General features: G+C 46.1%; 1 protein-coding gene across 6 annotated transcripts in view; it reads left to right on the top strand.

Moving 5' to 3' along the window:
- The window catches only part of LOC124008456 (ephrin type-B receptor 4b-like), a 90,787-nt gene that overhangs the window by 14,216 nt on the left and 59,307 nt on the right, over positions 1-17,264 (top strand). For all 6 annotated transcript variants that reach the window (XM_046319747.1, XM_046319750.1, XM_046319749.1 and 3 more), the window contains exons 2-7: positions 3,757-3,827; positions 6,154-6,296; positions 6,565-6,706; positions 8,582-8,731; positions 8,903-9,146; positions 14,963-15,118. In XM_046319747.1, coding sequence (XP_046175703.1) covers positions 3,757-3,827; positions 6,154-6,296; positions 6,565-6,706; positions 8,582-8,731; positions 8,903-9,146; positions 14,963-15,118 — 906 coding nt within the window. The remainder of the gene's footprint in view (positions 1-3,756; positions 3,828-6,153; positions 6,297-6,564; positions 6,707-8,581; positions 8,732-8,902; positions 9,147-14,962; positions 15,119-17,264) is intronic.

Consider the following 17,264-nt stretch of genomic DNA (forward strand, 5'->3'; position numbering starts at 1 on the left):
GATGTCTGGGGTAGAAAACCCTGTTCCTGTTCCTGTAGTGTTAGTTCTACTGATGTCTGGGATAGACAACCCTGTTCCTGTAGTGTTAGTTCTACTGATGTCTGGGGTAGACAACCCTGTTCCTGTAGTGTTAGTTCTACTGATGTCTGGGGTAGACAACCCTGTTCCTGTTCCTGTAGTGTTAGTTCTACTGATGTCTGGGATAGACAACCCTGTTCCTGTAGTGTTAGTTCTACTGATGTCTGGGGTAGACAACCCTGTTCCTGTAGTGTTAGTTCTACTGATGTCTGGGGTAGAAAACCCTGTTCCTGTAGTGTTAGTTCTACTGATGTCTGGGGTAGACAACCCTGTTCCTGTAGTGTTAGTTCTACTGATGTCTGGGGTAGACAACCCTGTTCCTGTTGTAGTGTTAGTTCTACTGATGTCTGGGGTAGACAACCCTGTTCCTGTAGGGTTAGTTCTACTGATGTCTGGGGTAGACAACCCTGTTCCTGTTCCTGTAGTGTTAGTTCTACTGATGTCTGGGGTAGACAACCCTGTTCCTGTTCCTGTAGTGTTAGTTCTACTGATGTCTGGGATAGACAACCCTGTTCCTGTAGTGTTAGTTCTACTGATGTCTGGGGTAGACAACCCTGTTCCTGTAGTGTTAGTTCTACTGATGTCTGGGGTAGACAACCCTGTTCCTGTAGTGTTAGTTCTACTGATGTCTGGGGTAGACAACCCTGTTCCTGTAGTGTTAGTTCTACTGATGTCTGGGGTAGACAACCCTGTTCCTGTAGTGTTAGTTCTACTGATGTCTGGGGTAGACAACCCTGTTCCTGTTCCTGTAGTGTTAGTTCTACTGATGTCTGGGGTAGACAACCTTGTTCCTGTAGTGTTAGTTCTACTGATGTCTGGGGTAGACAACCCTGTTCCTGTAGTGTTAGTTCTACTGATGTCTGAGGTAGACAACCCTGTTCCTGTAGTGTTAGTTCTACTGATGTCTGAGGTAGACAACCCCGTTCCTGTAGTGTTAGTTCTACTGATGTCTGGGGTAGACAACCCTGTTTCTGTAGGGTTAGTTCTACTGATGTCTGGGGTAGAAAACCCTGTTCCTGTTCCTGTAGGGTTAGTTCTACTGATGTCTGGGGTAGACAACCCTGTTCCTGTTCCTGTAGTGTTAGTTCTACTGATGTCTGGGGTAGACAACCCCCTGTTCCTGTAGTGTTAGTTCTACTGATGTCTGGGGTAGAAAACCCTGTTCCTGTTCCTGTAGTGTTAGTTCTACTGATGTCTGAGGTAGACAACCCTGTTCCTGTAGGGTTAGTTCTACTGATGTCTGGGGTAGAAAACCCTGTTCCTGTTCCTGTAGGGTTAGTTCTACTGATGTCTGGGGTAGACAACCCTGTTCCTGTTCCTGTAGTGTTAGTTCTACTGATGTCTGGGGTAGACAACCCTGTTCCTGTTCCTGTAGTGTTAGTTCTACTGTTTGTCTGAGGTAGACAACCCTGTTCCTGTAGTGTTAGTTCTACTGATGTCTGGGGTAGACAACCCTGTCCCTGTAGTGTTAGTTCTACTGATGTCTGAGGTAGACAACCCTGTTCCTGTAGTGTTAGTTCTACTGATGTCTGGGGTAGACAACCCTGTTCCTGTTCCTGTAGGGTTAGTTCTACTGATGTCTGAGGTAGACAACCCTGTTCCTGTAGAGTTAGTTCTACTGATGTCTGGGGTAGACAACCCTGTTCCTGTTCCTGTAGGGTTAGTTCTACTGATGTCTGAGGTAGACAACCCTGTTCCTGTAGTGTTAGTTCTACTGATGTCTGGGGTAGACAACCCTGTTCCTGTTCCTGTAGGGTTAGTTCTACTGATGTCTGAGGTAGACAACCCTGTTCCTGTAGTGTTAGTTCTACTGATGTCTGGGGTAGACAACCCTGTTCCTGTAGGGTTAGTTCTACTGATGTCTGGGGTAGACAACCCTGTTCCTGTAGGGTTAGTTCTACTGATGTCTGGGGTAGAAAACCCTGTTCCTGTTCCTGTAGTGTTAGTTCTACTGATGTCTGGGGTAGAAAACCCTGTTCCTGTTCCTGTAGTGTTAGTTCTACTGATGTCTGGGGTAGACAACCCTGTTCCTGGTGCTGCAGTTACTGCAGGATTTTAGGCACCATTCCACACAAACAGAGCTAATTGATCAGTTCAGGGATTCTCTAAATTCAACACGCCTGGTTTTTCAGGTCAATTTACCCTGATGAAGACAGCTTGCCTGTCGAAATGTTGGTAATTACATTTTTGATCTGAGCTCCTGGAGTGTGCTCTCTTTTTTTTCAAGAGTTATTTTCAATTTAAATCAAAAACATGTCTATCCCTGATGTAGAACCAGGGTTGTCTATCCCTGATGTAGGACCAGGGTTGTCTATCCCTGATGTAGGACCAGGGTTGTCTATCCCTGATGTAGAACCAGGGTTGTCTATCCCTGATGTAGAACCAGGGTTGTCTATCCCTGATGTAGAACCAGGGTTGTCTACCACTGATGTAGAACCAGGGTTGTCTATCCCTGATGTAGGACCAGGGTTGTCTACCACTGATGTAGAACCAGGGTTGTCTATCCCTGATGTAGGACCAGGGTTGTCTATCCCTGATGTAGGACCAGGGTTGTCTATTCCTGATGTAGGACCAGGGTTGTCTATCCCTGATGTAGGACCAGGGTTGTCTATCCCTGATGTAGGACCAGGGTTGTCTACCCCTGATGTAGAACCAGGGTTGTCTACCCCTGATGTAGAACCAGGGTTGTCTACCCCTGATGTAGGACCAGGGTTGTCTACCCCTGATGTAGGACCAGGGTTGTCTACCCCTGATGTAGGACCAGGGTTGTCTACCCCTGATGTAGGACCAGGGTTGTCTATCCCTGATGTAGGACCAGGGTTGTCTACCACTGATGTAGAACCAGGGTTGTCTATCCCTGATGTAGGACCAGGGTTGTCTATCCCTGATGTAGGACCAGGGTTGTCTACCCCTGATGTAGAACCAGGGTTGTCTACCCCTGATGTAGAACCAGGGTTGTCTATCCCTGATGTAGGACCAGGGTTGTCTATTCCTGATGTAGGACCAGGGTTGTCTATCCCTGATGTAGGACCAGGGTTGTCTATCCCTGATGTAGGACCAGGGTTGTCTACCCCTGATGTAGAACCAGGGTTGTCTACCCCTGATGTAGAACCAGGGTTGTCTACCCCTGATGTAGGACCAGGGTTGTCTACCCCTGATGTAGGACCAGGGTTGTCTACCCCTGATGTAGGACCAGGGTTGTCTATCCCTGATGTAGGACCAGGGTTGTCTATCCCTGATGCAGGACCAGGGTTGTCTATCCCTGATGCAGGACCAGGGTTGTCTACCCCTGATTTAGGACCAGGGTTGTCTATCACTATTGTAACTCTGGAGTATCACCTAGCCAGTCAGAAATCCACCATAATGTGCAAATAAATTCATAAAAAATCCTACAATGTGATTTTCTTGATTTTTTTTCATCATTGTGTCTGTCATAGTTGAAGTGTACCTATGATGAAAATTACAGGCCTCTCTCATCTTTTTAAGTGGGAGAACTTGCACAATTGGTGGCTGACTAAATACTTGTTTGCCCCAATGTATATGTTGTTCTATTTTATATTATATTATTATATCATATATATTTGTATTATATTACTATATATTGTGTTCTATTAATATATGTTGTTATATATTACATCATCCTATGTTAATTCTAAGTCACCTCCCTCTCTCCTCTAGAAGTGGTAATGAACACTAAACTGGAGACGTCAGATCTGCGATGGACCGTTTACCCACACACAGACTCTGAGGTACACACACACACACACACACACACACACACACACACACACACACACACACACACACACACACACACACACACACACACACACACACACACACACACACACACACACACACACACACACACACACACACACACACACACACACACACACACACACACACACACACACACACACACACACACACACACTAATGCACCGTGTTGCTGGAACCAATTCCAAAACATACATCTTGATGGTACATACATCTGGTGCTGTTCTGACAGTTTAAAGTCTTGATGTTCTGGTGCTGTTTGGACAGTTTAAAGTATTGATGTTATGGTGCTGTTCGTCAGTTTAAAGTCTTGATGCTCTGGTGCTGTTCGGACAGTTTAAAGTCTTGATGTTCTGGTGCTGTTCGGACAGTTTAAATTCTTGATGTTCTGGTGCTGTTCTGACAGTTTAAATTCTTGATATTCTGGTGCTGTTTGGACAGTTTAAAGTATTGATGTTATGGTGCTGTTCGTCAGTTTAAAGTCTTGATGCTCTGGTGCTGTTCTGACAGTTTAAAGTCTTGATGTTCTGGTGCTGTTCGGACAGTTTAAAGTCTTGATGTTCTGGTGCTGTTCGGACAGTTTAAATTCTTGATGTTCTGGTGCTGTTCTGACAGTTTAAATTCTTGATATTCTGGTGCTGTTTGGACAGTTTAAAGTCTTGATGTTCTGGTGCTGTTCTGACAGTTTAAAGTCTTGATGTTCTGGTGCTGTTCTGACAGTTTAAAGTCTTGATGTTCTGGTGCTGTTTGACAGTTTAAAGTCTTGATGCTCTGGTGCTGTTCTGACAGTTTAAAGTCTTGATGTTCTGGTGCTGTTCTGACAGTTTAAAGTCTTGATGTTCTGGTGCTGTTTGGACAGTTAAAGTCTTGATGTTCTGGTGCTGTTCTGACAGTTTAAAGTCTTGATGTTCTGGTGCTGTTCTGACAGTTTAAAGTCTTGATGCTCTGGTGCTGTTCTGACAGTTTAAAGTCTTGATGTTCTGGTGCTGTTTGACAGTTTAAAGTCTTGATGTTCTGGTGCTGTTCGGACAGTTTAAATTCTTGATGTTCTGGTGCTGTTTGACAGTTTTTCTGGGTGATATTTGGTGCTGTTTGACAGTTTAATTTTAATTGATGTTATGGTGCTGTTACATGGCAGTTTAAAGTCTTGATGCTCTGGTGATGTTCATAACAGTTTAAAGTCTTGATGTTCTGGTGCTGTTAACTGTATTGTCTTGATGTTCTCTGCTGTATTGGACAGTTTAAATTCTTGATGTTTGTATGCTGTTCTGACAGTTTAACCTGTATTGATATTCTGGTGCTGTTTGGACAGTTTAAAGTCTTGATGTTCTGGTGCTGTTCTGACAGTTTAAAGTCTTGATGTATTCTGGTGCTGTTCTGACAGTTTAAAGTCTTGATGTTCTGGTGCTGTTTGACAGATTTAAAGTCTTGATGATGTCTGGTGCTGTTCTGACAGTTTAAAGTCTTGATGTTCTGGTGCTGTTCTGACAGTTTAAAGTCTTGATGTTCTGGTGCTGTTTGGACAGTTAAAGTCTTGATGTTATGGTGCTGTTCTGACAGTTTAAAGTCTTGATGTTCTGGTGCTGTTCTGACAGTTTAAAGTCTTGATGCTCTGGTGCTGTTCTGACAGTTTAAAGTCTTGATGTTCTGGTGCTGTTTGACAGTTTAAAGTCTTGATGTTCTGGTGCTGTTCGGACAGTTAAAGTCTTGATGGGGACTTATTGTCGAGGAATGTTTTCTGGGTGATTTTGGTTCTGCTTCCCATGACTGGGGTTTTTATTTATTTTAATATGTATATTTATGTTGTATATACATGGCACTCAAAAACACTCTATGATGTCATAACACTCTAACCTGTATTGTATGATGTCATAACCCTCTAACCTGTATTGTATGATGTCATAACCCTCTAACCTGTATTGTATGATGTCATAACCCTCTAACCTGTATTGTATGATGTCATAACCCTCTAACCTGTATTGTATGATGTCATAACCCTCTAACCTGTATTGTATGATGTCATAACCCTCTAACCTGTATTGTATGATGTCATAACCCTCTAACCTGTATTGTATGATGTCATAACCCTCTAACCTGTATTGTATGATGTCATAACCCTCTAACCTGTATTGTATGATGTCATAACCCTCTAACCTGTATTGTATGATGTCATAACCCTCTAACCTGTATTGTATGATGTCATAACCCTCTAACCTGTATTGTATGATGTCATAACCCTCTAACCTGTATTGTATGATGTCATAACCCTCTAACCTGTATTGTATGATGTCTCAGTGGGAGGAGATGAGTGGTCTGGATGATGAAGGGACCAGCGTGAGAACCTATCAGCTGTGTCCTGGAGACAGCAGCACCTCTCATTGGCTTAGGAGCCGGCTGATCCCACGAAGGACTGCCTCCGTGCTCTACGTAGAGATACGGTACGGACACACCGATTGGTTGATTGGTTCATAAATATGTTCAGTGACTGGTTGATTCATTGTTTGTGGTCGCTGGGTTACTCTCTAGGTTTCTTCCTTGTAGAGAGTTTTTGCTAGCTGCTATGCTTCTGCCTCTGCATTGCCTACTCTTTGGGGTTTTAGACTGAGTTTCTGTAACACATGAAGATGTAAAACATGGCTTCATAAATACATTTGATTGACTTGTTGATTGATTGATGATTGTATGGATGTATATGTTGATTGACAGGTTTACGATGATGGAGTGTTCGTCTCTTCCCTTCAACTCCCACCGGTCCTGTAAAGAGACGTTCAACCTGCACTATTATCAGACAGACACGGACGAAGCTACCAACACACACCCTGCCTGGATGGAAAACCCCTATACTAAGGTACGGTTCCCATGGATACATAGAACTATCAGACAGACACGGACGAAGCCTGGATGGAAAACCCCTATACTAAGGTACGGTTCCCATGGATACATAGAACTATCAGACAGACACGGACGAAGCCTGGATGGAAAACCCCTATACTAAGGTACGGTTCCCATGGATACATAGAACTATCAGACAGACACGGACGAAGCCTGGATGGAAAACCCCTATACTAAGGTACGGTTCCCATGGATACATAGAACTATCAGACAGACACGGACGAAGCCTGGATGGAAAACCCCTAAACTAAGGTACGGTTCCCATGGATACATAGAACGTCGTGATTGGAGTATCTGAAGTGCAGTACAGCACTCCTTTGAAATGAAGTCATTTTTAGACAAATATGGAAATGTGTCATTTTGTCACTTTCGTGGTTATGTGGTGAAGCCATATGCAACTCCTGAAGAAACTGACTTGAAGCTAGCTAGTGTAGTAAGAGTTAGAGAACCTACCAACTGACTTGAAGCTAGCTAGTGTAGTAAGAGTTAGAGAACCTACCAACTGACTTGAAGCTAGCTAGTGTAGTAAGAGTTAGAGAACCTACCAACTGACTTGAAGCTAGCTAGTGTAGTAAGAGTTAGAGAACCTACCAACTGACTTGAAGCTAGCTAGTGTAGTAAGAGTTAGAGAACCTACCAACTGACTTGAAGCTAGCTAGTGTAGTAAGAGTTAGAGAACCTACCAACTGACTTGAAGCTAGCTAGTGTATTAAGAGTTAGAGAACCTACCAACTGACTTGAAGCTAGCTAGTGTAGTAAGAGTTAGAGAACCTACCAACTGACTTGAAGCTAGCTAGTGTAGTAAGAGTTAGAGAACCTACCAACTGACTTGAAGCTAGCTAGTGTAGTAAGAGTTAGAGAACCTACCAACTGACTTGAAGCTAGCTAGTGTAGTAAGAGTTAGAGAACCTACCAACTGACTTGAAGCTAGCTAGTGTATTAAGAGTTAGAGAACCTACCAACTGACTTGAAGCTAGCTAGTGTATTAAGAGTTAGAGAACCTACCAACTGACTTGAAGCTAGCTAGTGTATTAAGAGTTAGAGAACCTACCAACTGACTTGAAGCTAGCTAGTGTATTAAGAGTTAGAGAACCTACCAACTGACTTGAAGCTAGCTAGTGTATTAAGAGTTAGAGAACCTACCAACTGACTTGAAGCTAGCTAGTGTATTAAGAGTTAGAGAACCTACCAACTGACTTGAAGCTAGCTAGTGTAGTAAGAGTTAGAGAACCTACCAACTGACTTGAAGCTAGCTAGTGTATTAAGAGTTAGAGAACCTACCAACTGACTTGAAGCTAGCTAGTGTAGTAAGAGTTAGAGAACCTACCAACTGACTTGAAGCTAGCTACCATCCTGTCTAACCTTCTGACCCCTCCAGACGACCTTGGTTTACCATCCTGTCTAACCCTCTGACCCCTCCAGACGACCTTGGTTTGCCATCCTGTCTAACCCTCTGACCCCTCCACATGACCTTATTGGTTTACCATCCTGTCTAACCTTCTGACCCCTCCAGACGACATTGGTTTACCATCCTGTCTAACCCTCTGACCCCTCCAGACGACCTTATTGGTTTACCATCCTGTCTAACCCTCTGACCCCTCCAGATGACATTGGTTTACCATCCTGTCTAACCCTCTGACCCCTCCAGATGACCTTATTGGTTTACCATCCTGTCTAACCCTCTGACCCCTCCAGACGACCTTATTGGTTTACCATCCTGTCTAACCCTCTGACCCCTCCAGATGACCTTGGTTTACCATCCTGTCTAACCCTCTGACCCCTCCAGACGACCTTCTTGGTTTACCATCCTGTCCAACCCTCTGATTCCCAGGTGGACACAGTAGCAGCTGACTTCCTGCTTCGTAGGGGCGGAGAGAAGAAGTCCAACGTGAAGACTCTCAGGATTGGTCGGTTGACCAAAAGGGGCGTATACCTAGCCTTCCAGGCACAGGGAGTCTGCATGGCCTTATTGGCTGTCAGGGTACGAGATCTTTAACAAGTTCCTTACCTTTTACCTCAAACTAGTGTTTGTGTGTCTTTCAACAGTCCGCAGTTTTATGAAATCCCAGGCAAATGTGCGTATTCTGAGGTCAATCAATCGATACATTTCTTCACTTTCTAGTTTCTTTCTAACCTGTATTTTGTCCCTAAGGTGTATTTTAAGAAGTGCCCCACCCTGACGCGTTCCTTCTCCCGATTCCCTGAGACTGTTCCACATACCTTGGTGGAGGGGGCTCAGGGAGAGTGTGTAGACAACGCCGTGACCCCCCCGGGCGAGCTGGCACGCCCTCCCAGCATGCTGTGCGGTGAGGACGGACAGTGGGTCGGTCAGCCGGCCACTGCCTGCGCCTGTCGGCCAGGGTATGAGGCTACAGACACAGACCTCCGATGCAAAGGTGAGAGAGAGAGTAACAGAGATATTATTTACATTTACATTTACATTTACGTCATTTAGCAGACGCTCTTATCCAGAGCGACTTACAGTAGTGAGTGCAGACATATTTTCATATTTTTTCAAACTGGTCACCCCGTGAGAATCGAACCCACAACTCTGGCATGGCAAGCGCCATGCTCTACCAACTGAGCCACACAGGACCCACAGGATATTATGTCAGAGAGAGTAACAGAGATAATATGTCAGAGAGAGTAACAGAGATAATATGTCAGAGAGAGAGTAACAGAGATAATATGTCAGAGAGAGTAACAGAGATAATATGTCAGAGAGAGTAACAGAGATAATATGTCAGAGAGAGAGTAACAGAGATAATATGTCAGAGAGAGAGTAACAGAGATAATATGTCAGAGAGAGAGTAACAGAGATAATATGTCAGAGAAAGAGAGTAACAGAGATAATATGTCAGAGAGAGAGAGTAACAGAGATAATATGTCAGAGAGAGAGTAACAGAGATAATATGTCAGAGAGAGAGTAACAGAGATAATATGTCAGAGAGGGAGTAACAGAGATACTATGTCAGAGAGAGTAACAGAGATAATATGTCAGAGAGAGAGTAACAGAGATAATATGTCAGAGAGAGAGTAACAGAGATAATATGTCAGAGACAGAGAGTAACAGAGATAATATGTCAGAGAGAGTAACAGAGATAATATGTCAGAGAGAGAGTAACAGAGATAATATGTCAGAGAGAGAGTAACAGAGATAATATGTCAGAGAAAGAGAGTAACAGAGATAATATGTCAGAGTAACAGAGATAATATGTCAGAGAGAGAGTAACAGAGATAATATGTCAGAGAGAGTAACAGAGATAATATGTCAGAGAGAGAGTAACAGAGATAATATGTCAGAGAGAGAGTAACAGAGATAATATGTCAGAGAAAGAGAGTAACAGAGATAATATGTCAGAGAGAGTAACAGAGATAATATGTCAGAGAGAGAGTAACAGAGATAATATGTCAGAGAGAGAGTAACAGAGATAATATGTCAGAGAGAGAGTAACAGAGATAATATGTCAGAGAGAGAGTAACAGAGATAATATGTCAGAGAGAGTAACAGAGATAATATGTCAGAGAGAGTAACAGAGATAATATGTCAGAGAGAGTAACAGAGATAATATGTCAGAGAGAGTAACAGAGATAATATGTCAGAGAGAGTAACAGAGATAATATGTCAGAGAGAGAGTAACAGAGATAATATGTCAGAGAGAGTAACAGAGATAATATGTCAGAGAGAGAGTAACAGAGATAATGTCAGAGAGAGAGTAACAGAGATAATATGTCAGAGAGAGAGTAACAGAGATAATATGTCAGAGAGAGAGTAACAGAGATAATATGTCAGAGAGAGAGTAACAGAGATAATGTCAGAGAGAGTAACAGAGATAATGTCAGAGAGAGTAACAGAGATAATATGTCAGAGAGAGAGTAACAGAGATAATATGTCAGAGAGAGTAACAGAGATAATATGTCAGAGAGAGTAACAGAGATAATATGTCAGAGAGTAACAGAGATAATATGTCAGAGAGTAACAGAGATAATATGTCAGAGAGAGTAACAGAGATAATATGTCAGAGAGAGTAACAGAGATAATATGTCAGAGAGAGTAACAGAGATAATATGTCAGAGAGAGAGTAACAGAGATAATGTCAGAGAGAGAGTAACAGAGATAATGTCAGAGAGAGAGTAACAGAGATAATATGTCAGAGAGAGAGTAACAGAGATAATATGTCAGAGAGAGAGTAACAGAGATAATATGTCAGAGAGAGAGTAACAGAGATAATATGTCAGAGAGAGAGTAACAGAGATAATATGTCAGAGAGAGAGTAACAGAGATAATATGTCAGAGAGTAACAGAGATAATATGTCAGAGAGTAACAGAGATAATATATCAGAGAGTAACAGAGATAATATGTCAGAGACAGTAACAGAGATAATATGTCAGAGAGAGTAACAGAGATAATATGTCAGAGAGTAACAGAGATAATATGTCAGAGACAGTAACAGAGATAATATGTCAGAGTGTGTGTGTGTGTGTGTGTGTGTGTGTGTGTGTGTGTGTGTGTGTGTGTGTGTGTGTGTGTGTGTGTGTGTGTGTGTGTGTGTGTGTGAGAGAGAGAGGCATTGTGTCTTTGTGTTAGCCAGTTCAGTGTATGGAAAAGGAGAGGTGTGTCAGTCTGGGAATAAAGCCACATCAAAGGAACAGAGGGATAGAGAGAACAAGAGAATGAAAGAGAAATGATGGAGAGATGAGCCAGGATGTCGTCTCTCTCCCGGGTCAAATTACCCACGCTGCACCTCACCACACCCTGCTCCACCTGCAAAGCTGAGGCTCATCTGTATTCTATAGCTGGGAGTGATAGGATATGCTACTGTATCACACACACACACACACACACACACACACACACACACACACACACACACACACACACACACACACACACACACACACACACACACACACACACACACACACACACACACACACACACACACACACAGCGGAGACGTACACACACACACACACACACACACACACACACAGCTGGTTTACATTAAGTTCAGAGCTGGAACAGAAAAATAGAGAGAGAGGAGGAATAGGAGACGGAGAAGGAGAGGCTAACTCTGACCTAACTAACTCTGACCTTATTAACTCTGACCTAACTAACTCTGACCTGACTAACTCTGACCTGACTAACTCTGATCTAACTAACTCTGACCTGACTAACTCTGACCTGACTAACTCTGACCTAACTAACTCTGACCTAACTAATTCTGACCTAACTAACTCTGATCTAACTAACTCTGATCTAACTAACTCTGACCTAACTAACTCTGACCTTATTAACTCTGACCTAACTAACTCTGACCTAACTAACTCTGACCTTATTAACTCTGACCTAACTAACTCTGACCTTATTAACTCTGACCTAACTAACTCTGACCTTATTAACTCTGACCTAACTAACTCTGACCTGACTAACTCTGACCTGACTAACTCTGACCTGACTAACTCTGACCTGACTAACTCTGACCTAACTAACTCTGACCTGACTAACTGACCTAACTAACTCTGACCTTATTAACTCTAACCCAGGACACACCCCCTAACCCAGGACACACACCCTAACCCAGGAAACACCCCTTAACCCAGGACACACCCCCTAACCCAGGACACACCCCCTAACCCAGAAACACCCCCTAACCCAGGACACACCCCCTAACCCAGGACACACCCCTAACCCAGGACACACCCCCTAACCCAGGACACCCCCTAACCCAGGACACACCCCTAACCCAGGACACACCCCTAACCCAGGACACACCCCTAACCCAGGAAACACCCCTAACCCAGGACACACCCCCTAACCCAGGACACACACCCTAACCCAGGACACACCCCTAACCCAGGAAACACACCCTAACCCAGGACACACACCCTAACCCAGGACACACCCCTAACCCTAACCCAGGAAACACCCCTAACCCAGGACACACCCCCTAACCCAGGACACACCCCCTAACCCAGGACACACCCCTAACCCAGGACACACCCCCTAACCCAGGACACACCCCCTAACCCAGGACACACCCCCTAACCCAGGACACACCCCTAACCCAGGACACACCCCCTAACCCAGGACACACCCCTAACCCTAACCCAGGACACACATCCTAACCCAGGACACACATCCTAACCCAGGACACACCCCTAACCCAGGACACACCCCCTAACCCAGGACACACCCCCTAACCCAGGACACACCCCCTAACCCAGGACACACCCCTTAACCCTAACCCAGGTTTTAAGCTCTTCTCTCTGTAGTGTTATGGCTAACAGCACTGGAGAGATGAGAGAGAGAATGTTGATAAAATGAGTGGTGTTATGAGTGTCTGGGGGGAGTGGTGTTATGAGTGTCTGGGGGGAGTGGTGTTATGAGTGTCTGGGGGGAGTGGTGTTATGACTGTCTGGGGGAGTGGTGTTATGAGTGTCTGGGGGGAGTGGTGTTATGACTGTCTGGGGGAGTGGTGTTATGAGTGTCTGGGGGAGTGGTGTTATGAGTGTCTGGGGGAGTGGTGTTATGAGTGTCTGGGGGAGTGGTGTTATGAGTGTCTGGGGGAGTGGTGTTATGAGTGTCTGGGGGAGTGGTGTTATGAGTGTCTGGGGGAGTGGTGTTATGAGTGTCTGGGGGAGTGGTGTTATGAGTGTCTGGGGTGAGTGGTGTTATGAGTGTCTGGGGGAGTGGTGTTATGACTGTCTGGGGGAGTGGTGTTATGAGTGTCTGGGGGAGTGGTGTTATGACTGTCTGGGGGAGTGGTGTTATGAGTGTCTGGGGGAGTGGTGTTATGAGTGTCTGGGAGGAGTGGTGTTATGACTGTCTGGGAGGAGTGGTGTTATGAGTGTCTGGGGGAGTGGTGTTATGAGTGTCTGGGGGAGTGGTGTTATGAGTGTCTGGGGGAGTGGTGTTATGAGTGTCTGGGGGAGTGGTGTTATGAGTGTCTGGGGGAGTGGTGTTATTATGACTGTCTGGGGTGAGTGGTGTTATTATGACTGTCTGGGGTGAGTGGTGTTATTATGACTGTCTGGGGGAGTGGTGTTATGACTGTCTGGGGGAGTGGTGTTATGAGTGTCTGGGGGAGTGGTGTTAGTGGTGAGTGTCTGGGGGAGTGGTGTTTGAGTGTCTGGGGGAGTGGTGTTATGAGTGTCTGGGGGAGTGGTGTTATGAGTGTCTGGGGGAGTGGTGTTATGAGTGTCTGGGGGAGTGGTGTTATGAGTGTCTGGGGGAGTGGTGTTATGAGTGTCTGGGGGAGTGGTGTTATGAGTGTCTGGGGGAGTGGTGTTATTATGACTGTCTGGGGTGAGTGGTGTTATTATGACTGTCTGGGGTGAGTGGTGTTATTATGACTGTCTGGGGGAGTGGTGTTATGACTGTCTGGGGGAGTGGTGTTATGAGTGTCTGGGGGAGTGGTGTTATGAGTGTCTGGGGGAGTGGTGTTATGACTGTCTGGGGGAGTGGTGTTATGACTGTCTGGGGTGAGTGGTGTTATTATGACTGTCTGGGGTGAGTGGTGTTATTATGACTGTCTGGGGTGAGTGGTGTTATTATGACTGTCTGGGGTGAGTGGTGTTATTATGAGTGTCTGGGGGGAGTGGTGTTATGAGTGTCTGGGGGAGTGGTGTTATGAGTGTCTGGGGTGAGTGGTGTTATGAGTGTCTGGGGTGAGTGGTGTTATGAGTGTCTGGGGTGAGTGGTGTTATGAGTGTCTGGGGGAGTGGTGTTATGAGTGTCTGGGGGAGTGGTGTTATGAGTGTCTGGGGGAGTGGTGTTATGAGTGTCTGGGGGAGTGGTGTTATGAGTGTCTGGGGGAGTGGTGTTATGAGTGTCTGGGGGAGTGGTGTTATGAGTGTCTGGGGGAGTGGTGTTATGAGTGTCTGGGGGAGTGGTGTTATTATGAGTGTCTGGGGTGAGTGGTGTTATGAGTGTCTGGGGGAGTGGTGTTATGAGTGTCTGGGGGAGTGGTGTTATGAGTGTCTGGGGGAGTGGTGTTATGAGTGTCTGGGGGAGTGGTGTTATGAGTGTCTGGGGGGAGTGGTGTTATGAGTGTCTGGGGGGAGTGGTGTTATGAGTGTCTGGGGGGAGTGGTGTTATTATGACTGTCTGGGGTGAGTGGTGACTGTTCTCTCTCTCTGTCTCTGTCTCTGTCTCTCCCTCTCTCTCTTTCTCACTCTCTCTTTCTTTCTCTCTCTCTCTTTCTCCAGCTTGTCCAGGTGGTCAGTATAAGGCAGGGCCAGGAGTCGGTGGGTGTGTCCTGTGTCCGACCAATAGCAACACTTTGGTAACAGGCTCCGCCTACTGCCTCTGTCGTCCTGGTTACCACAGAGCAGATTCCGACCCCACACACACACCCTGCACACGTAAGTCTCTACCTTCTGTCTCCTCCTCTGTCTGCTCCTCATCTGTCTCCTCCTCCTTGTCCTCTCTCTTCTGCCTTCTCTGTCTCCTCCTTATCCTGTGTCTCCCCTCCTCTTCTGTCTCCTCCTCTGTCTCCTCTTCCTTCTCTTTCTCCTCCTCCTTGTCCTGTATCCCCTCTTCCTCTTCTGTCTCCTTCTCCTCTGTCTCCTCTTCCTCTTCTGTCTCCTCCTCCTCCTCTGTCTCCTCTTCCTTCTCTTTCTCCTCCTCCTTGTCCTGTATCTCCTCTTCCTCTTCTGTCTCCTCCTCCTCTGTCTCCTCTTCCTCTTCTGTCTCCTCCTCCTTGTCCTCTGTCTCTTCTGCCTCCTCTTTCTCCTCTTCCTCTTCTGTCTCCTTTTCCTGTGTCTCCCCTCCTCTTCCTCTTCTGTCTCCTCCTACTCCTCTGTCTCCTCTTCCTCTTCTGTCTCCTCCGCCTGCTCTGTCTCTTCCTCCTCCTTTGCTATGGTACTGGTCTGAATGTACTGTATGGTAGAGCTATGGCACGCGGCCGTAGAATACAGTCGTTGTGATGCTCTGGAAGGAACGCGGCCGTAGAAAACAGTCGTTGTGATGCTCTGAAACGCGGCCGTAGAATACAGGCGTTGTGATGCTCTGGAACGCGGCCGTAGAATACAGGCGTTGTGATGCTCTGGCACACGGCCGTAGAATACAGTCGTTGTGATGGTCTGGAGGGAACACGGCCGTAGAGTACAGGCGTTGTGATGGTCTGGAGGGAACACGGCCGTAGAGTACAGGCGTTGTGATGGTCTGGAGGGAACACGGCCGTAGAGTACAGGCGTTGTGATGGTCTGGAGGGAACACGGCCGTAGAGTACAGGCGTTGTGATGGTCTGGAGGGAACACGGCCGTAGAGTACAGGCGTTGTGATGGTCTGGAGGGAACACGGCCGTAGAGTACAGGCATTGTGATGGTCTGGAGGGAACACGGCCGTAGAGTACAGGCGTTGTGATGGTCTGGAGGGAACACGGCCGTAGAGTACAGGCGTTGTGATGGTCTGGAGGGAACACGGCCGTAGAGTACAGGCGTTGTGATGGTCTGGAGGGAACACGGCCGTAGAGTACAGGCGTTGTGATGGTCTGGAGGGAACACGGCCGTAGAGTACAGGCGTTGTGATGGTCTGGAGGGAACACGGCCGTAGAGTACAGGCGTTGTGATGGTCTGGAGGGAACACGGCCGTAGAGTACAGGCGTTGTGATGGTCTCGAGGGAACACGGCCTCAGGCTACATCACCATGGTTAAGCAGCGGCCGACTAGAGATTTAAAGGTGAAGGGAGGGGAGTGTGAGTAGCAGCTCTGTTTTAGATAAAGGTGAAGGGAGGGGAGTGTGAGTAGCAGCTCTGTTTTAGATAAAGGTGAAGGGAGGGGAGGGTGAACAGCAGCTCTGTTTTAGATAAAGGTGAAGGGAGGGGAGTGTGAGTAGCAGCTCTGTTTTAGATAAAGGTGAAGGGAGGGGAGGGTGAACAGCAGCTCTGTTTTAGATAAAGGTGAAGGGAGGGGAGTGTGAGTAGCAGCTCTGTTTTAGATAAAGGTGAAGGGAGGGGAGTGTGAGTAGCAGCTCTGTTTTAGATAAAGGTGAAGGGAGGGGAGTGTGAGCAGCAGCTCTGTTTTAGATAAAGGTGAAGGGAGGGGAGGGTGAGCAGCAGCTCTGTTTTAGATAAAGGTGAAGGGAGGGGAGTGTGAGCAGCAGCTCTGTTTTAGATAAAGGTGAAGGGAGGGGAGTGTGAGCAGCAGCTCTGTTTTAGATAAAGGTGAAGGGAGGGAGTGTGAGCAGCAGCTCTGTTTTAGATAAAGGTGAAGGGAGGGGAGGGTGAGCAGCAGCTCTGTTTTAGATAAAGGTGAAGGGAGGGGAGTGTGAGCAGCAGCTCTGTTTTAGATAAAGGTGAAGGGAGGGGAGGGTGAGCAGCAGCTCTGTTTTAGATAAAGGTGAAGGGAGGGGAGTGTGAGTAGCAGCTCTGTTTTAGATAAAGATGAAGGGAGGGGAGTGTGAGTAGCAGCTCTGTTTTAGATAAAGGTGAAGGGAGGGGGGAGAGGGTGAACAGCAGCTCTGTTTTAGATAAAGGTGAAGGGAGGGGAGAGGGTGAACAGCAGCTCT

This window comes from Oncorhynchus gorbuscha, linkage group LG21, assembly GCF_021184085.1.
Source record: "Oncorhynchus gorbuscha isolate QuinsamMale2020 ecotype Even-year linkage group LG21, OgorEven_v1.0, whole genome shotgun sequence".
Taxonomy (NCBI): Eukaryota; Metazoa; Chordata; class Actinopteri; order Salmoniformes; family Salmonidae; genus Oncorhynchus; species Oncorhynchus gorbuscha.